The sequence below is a fragment of the Pimephales promelas genome, chromosome 2 (genome assembly GCF_988280905.1).
Source record: "Pimephales promelas chromosome 2, fPimPro1.hap1.1, whole genome shotgun sequence".
Classification (NCBI taxonomy): Eukaryota; Metazoa; Chordata; class Actinopteri; order Cypriniformes; family Leuciscidae; genus Pimephales; species Pimephales promelas.
Genome location: NC_142770.1, coordinates 8,851,401 through 8,857,128, shown reverse-complemented (window position 1 = coordinate 8,857,128; position 5,728 = coordinate 8,851,401). Strand labels below are relative to the sequence as shown.

General features: G+C 31.8%; 1 protein-coding gene across 2 annotated transcripts; it reads left to right on the top strand.

Moving 5' to 3' along the window:
* Nucleotides 1-3,388: 3,388 nt before the first annotated feature.
* On the top strand, nucleotides 3,389-5,140 carry s100b (S100 calcium binding protein, beta (neural)). Of its 2 annotated transcripts, none has more exons than XM_039682107.2 (3): nucleotides 3,389-3,497; nucleotides 3,769-3,936; nucleotides 4,719-5,140. In XM_039682107.2, exons 2-3 carry the CDS (start codon nucleotides 3,799-3,801, stop codon nucleotides 4,866-4,868), a joined length of 288 nt encoding a protein of 95 aa, XP_039538041.1. In that variant the 5' UTR covers nucleotides 3,389-3,497; nucleotides 3,769-3,798; the 3' UTR covers nucleotides 4,869-5,140. The 2 variants fall into 2 exon arrangements, with proteins under 2 accessions (XP_039538041.1, XP_039538042.1); XM_039682108.2 differs by having other exon boundaries at nucleotides 3,488-3,506.
* Nucleotides 5,141-5,728: the final 588 nt, after the last annotated feature.

Sequence of the window (5,728 nt, the reverse complement as noted above, 5' to 3'; positions counted from 1 at the left end):
AGATGTGATCAGTTGCGATTAATCGATTTGTCAGCACTAAAATTATTCTTTTTATGTTTCAGAATATTTTCAAAGGCCATCTAAGTAGTAGCTCCACCAACTGTTAACCACTGGTCGGAAGTTCTTATAACTACTTTTAGATTTGATTGAAAAGACCAACTCAAAGATAAAAAATAAAAAGGATTTCTGAGCTTTTAAAAACTAACCTAAACAGGCAAGTAAATATTGGCAATAAAGACTTTTTTTATCATTTGTATTTTTTGTTTCTTTTAATTCATTTTAGTCGAGATTGAGAGAAGTGATAGACATAGCAGTAGTAAGAAAACAGTAGTCAATGAGAGCATGTGATCTTGAGCGTGGCTGGAGCTCAGAATGAGTCCTCTGTCAGGCCACCACCCGTATCCCAGAGTGCACTGGGCCGCCAATCATATGGCTGGCCTGGCACAGTACAGGGGGAGAACAGGTTCCTCAATCCAGCGGACAACAAAAGCTCATTTATTCTGTTGTTTTTTTACAGAGGTGATTGTTCACAGCCAGACAAGGACACCCACACACACGCAATTTAAAATCATGATGGAGAACACGATTAATATTAAAGTTTAACTGTTAAAGCACCATATTAGTGCACAATAAAGCACTCATATTATTTTCATATTTTAATTTAATTTGATTTCATAGTCTAATTGTTAAAGGATCTCATTATTTTGATTATTTTATACATTTATTTTGTTTATTTTATATTAATGTTTATATCAATGTTTAACTGTTAAAGCGCCTCATTTTATTAATTTATTTTAAGAATTCATTTAGTTTTAAAATGTGTTTTAATTTAATAGGATGTAATAGGCTATTAAGTTTAACTGTTAAAGGGTCTCATATTAGTGTATTTTACATTGATTTATTATAGATTTGATACATTTAATAATTATTTAATTTGATTTAATATCAAGATTTAATGTGAAATAGTCTCACTATTTTGTGATTTTATTTATGAATTTATTAGTTTATTAGTTAACCATCTAAAATGGTTTTATTTAATTTGATGTATTTATTTATTAAATATCAAGTTTAAAATAAAACTCTAATTAATCATTTTATTAATTTATTTAGTTTTTTTTTCATTTAATATTACAAATAAAATGGTGTCATTTTAATTTAATACATTTAATTTAATTTAATTATTAAAGTTAATGTTCAACTGTTAGTTCCAATAAAATACGCAACTGACACAGATTTAGGCAGACAGTTTACACACACACACACACACACACACTTGATACAAAGTAGAATGGACAGAGACTGACTGAACAGAAAGGAACTAAAAAGAAACACAGATGAACACTGGTTAACAGAAAACAAGCAAATGATGTGATGATCAGGTGATGGCCGATAGTGTGCAGGTGGAAAACATGAGGGATGCTGGGAAGTGTAGTGCCGTAAAGGTTACAGAGCTGGTGACCGTGACATTAGGGAAATTCAGTACCCAAAATTAAACTAAATAAATAAAAATAAACCTTACCCACACATCTTAGACTGGATCAAGATCACTGATTCATCACTGCAAAACAATTCATCAGCCATAATTGAACAGTCATCTGAGGCAGTCCACTCCCAGATTGCAATGTGATGAACAAATCAACACAGAGTATAGAGAGGGAGAGAGATGGATTATTGATTTGTTCATGGGGCGCTATATCCATCTGACCCCAGAGAAAGGCCGTCGGGACAGCGAGCCCCACACAAGATGCAGTGTTGGCTGTCAACAACAGTTTGTTTGTGCTGCCTATATGAGGCCACAAAGACACATTTATTATGGCGGAATAAAGGCCGTCCGGCAATCGCCAACCGTCCGGCCCGCTGGGCAAACGCCAGGGAGGAGTGGGACGGGGGACTGAAGGATCGTAGTGCCCCGTGACTGCATTCCCATGCACCTCTTCATTTTAATATGGAGTATGACTTCATGACTTCAGATTTCACTGTTTATGAATGCCTAAAACAATAGTAATAGTGCAACTAAATGCAGTATAATATTTATGTATTTTAAAGTATTCATAGTTAAAACATAAGGCAATAAAACACATAAACATTCAAATAATTTATTATATTATCATTCAAAACCATCTTTTTTGTTATTTTTCATAATATTGTAACACATTTATATTTATTGTTATTGATGTTTATATATTGTTAAAAGAGTAAACATTGATACTTGTGAAATTATATTCCCCCCCCCCCCCCATGTGTTAATGCAACTGTGGTTACAATTATGAAATGTTTATATATATATATATTGGGAAAACTTACAAATTATTAGAAAAACATGAAATATATATTAAAACTAAGCAGATTATCTGTTGTCAAGCAAAAAAGGCACTCAGTTAATACAATTATTATTAATGTTGTTTTGAAACTGTCTGTAAATAACAACAACAACAACAATAAACGCATTTAAAAAGCAATTACACTAGTTATTATTATTATTCAATATATTATTATATTTATATATAGTTAAGTTAATAATAAACGAGCAATTTTCATTCTCTATTACAACAATAATAATTATTATTTTTTTATTACTCTTATGAGTTGTTTTATTATTCAAAACACTGAATTCATTGAATATATAATACATACAATATATAATAATAATATTTGAACATAAGTATTATTCATTTATTTATGTTAATATTTTAAAATAAATAAATAAAAGCAGTTATTGTTGTTATTATTATTATTCAGTCAATATCCTGCCTACATTAACAAACATAAAATCATATTAAAATGTAGTGTACATTATGTCATTCAGTGCATTGAATTCGTGTTTGTTTGTGTTTGTCTCGGTCTCAAAGCTGTTTAATAGTCCACTGGTGTATAGGACACACGTCTGGCCAATTCTATAACAGAAAAGGATTGGCTGATTAACATGCCACACCACTCACTTCCTCTCAAACACACTATTGTCGTCCACTGAGATGCCTGACAACAAAACACTTGTGTGCGCTTATGGGCAACAGAACTTTCTGGAAAGATCAAAAAAGGGGGAAAAAAAGTTGTGAGCATATCCTCGTGGCCTAGAGTGAGACGACGAGACGACCAATGTATAGAAAAGAAGACTCTTACTTGGAAAAGACTGGCTGGACAAAACCTGCAGAACATGCAGACAATCATGTCGAGTTTACGAGACAATTTGTCGTTTAAAAAAAGTTTGGCATGATAGCAAAGGCATTATTTCATGGAAAAGATTTTTGTACTCGCTTCTTAACCATAAAAGTGGCCAGACAAGTGTTATACTTTGTATGTGTGTTGATCTTCAACTCTTTGTATCTCACTTTGAATATGTGTGCAGTGGAGTGAGAACAAGGTCAGAAGCTCATTGGTCAGCTCTGGTGATTGACAGGTCAGAATCTCAAAGCTACAGGCCCCTCTGTTACAGACCTATAAATAGACTCCCATCTCACTCGTCTCCGGATCGCTCCATTCTGACAAAGTCTCTGCTGGTAAGTCTAGTAAGTTTTTATATCATTACAATGATTTACAGCTTATTTCGCTGCAAGCGTTCTGTACTGCAAAACTAACTACATAATGACTAGAAATGTGTTTGCACAAGTGAAAGACAGGAAGAAAGTTAATGGTCCGTTCAATTGCTCCAACACTTAAACGTTCGCAGTCGTTTGAGGGGAAAAGTTAAACAGCTTGAAATTGGTTTTCAAACATTTTCACTTTTTTTTTTTTTTTTTTTTGTGTGTGTGCCTTTTGTAATTATTTTAGATAATACCGAACACACTACGGTACATTAAGATGTCCGACTTAGAGACCTGCCTGGGAACCATCATTGACACCTTCCACAAGTACTCGTCGAAAGAAGGCGACAAGTACAAATTAAAAAAGAGCGAACTCAAGGATCTGCTCACGCATGAATTTCCGACTCTTACAGAGGTAATTTGTACACTATACTTTGTCTTGAAAATGTAAGAATATTTGATTTAAAATCAAATCACATTTGTCAGAATTTTTGTCTAAAGAATGTACGATTAAAATGTCGATTAATCGCATCTAAGTAAAAGTTCATATATACATATATGTGTACATATATAATATATATATGTGTGTGTGTCTATATATATATATATATATATATATATATATTAGGGCTGTCAAATCGATTAATCACGATTAATCGCATCTAACATAAATGTTTTATATGTGTGTGTATTTATGTGTGTATGAGTTCATTATTACCTTCATATATATTTGCGTACATATATATTAATTGCATCTAACATAAAAATTCGTTTATATAATATGTGTGTATATTTTATTATATTGATACATAAGTATATATATATATATATATATATATATATATATATATACATAAATATGTGTGTGTGTATATATATATATAGCCTACACACAGACACACTTATATATATATATATATATATATATATATATATATATCAATATAATAAAATATACAAACATATATAAACAAATTTTTATGTTTGATGTAATTAATCGCAATTAATCGATTTGACAGCACTAATATACACACACACACACACACATTTATATATATATATATATATATATACAATCTTTTATGTTTGATGTGATTAATCGATTTGACAGCACTAGATTAAGTATTTTAATGCAAAACAAATGATCTATTTTCTTATTTTTTATTTTCTTTCTACTTTTCTCTTTATCTCCCTCAGCAAGTGAAAGATCAAGCAACAATGGACAGTTTGATGGAAAGCTTGGACACCGACGGCGACTCTGAGTGCGATTTCCAGGAGTTCATGACCTTCATCACCATGGTTACCATTTGTTGCCATGAGTTTTTCGAACACCACGAAGACGAATGAGTCGGATTTGTTTTTTTAAGCTCGATTTTCCATAGTTTAATGAGTCACAATTCCTTCTCTTAAATTTCGCTTTGTTCTTCATCACACCGTATTAGGATTGTTGTTTTTTTCTGGACAGAATGTACACACTGCTTGTATGACAAATTGCTTGGCTTATTTTGCTAGAATCAAAACCAGTTTCTAATTTATTACAAAGCATGTTTCTATTATTCTGCCAAGACATTTTCTTTCCAAGACATGCCCATCATAAATCTCATCGAGTGAAATGCGGACCAGGTGTTGCGCTCTTGTCATTTCAATTCCAGACTGATTATAAAATGTTTTTTTCTTTCTCTGATTAGGTTCAAACTATTAGGTTGACTTGCAACTGATGGTCCTGGGGTTTTAGATGAATCACACTGTGCTTTAAAAAGACCCACAAAAGCAAATTATACTTTTGAAAAAAATCTATCGAGCATATGGTATGATGTTTATGACCATCCGACATATGTTGTTTGAGGCATCAATAGTGTTTTTCATGTCTTAATTGCCTGCAACTTTACTATCAGATTTGTTTTGTTTTTGTTATAGAACATGATTTGTGTTTCCAATTGTAACCTAAGCTAAACGTTAATGTCAAACGATGTCAAAGCGTCAGGCCTCCCTTCATGAAACAAATGCGACTTTCTGTGTAAATCGTAGAAAAATCTATTTACGCCAATGATTGAACTGAATGCAACAGTTTACAAAAGAACAATTTACACAAATTTGTTTTAATAGTACTTAATGAATGAATGAATGTTTCTTTACAAAGTGAAAATGAAGTCTTTTTTCATAAATAGAAGGTAAATCAGTTTCAGAGGCCAAACTGTTAGAATTTT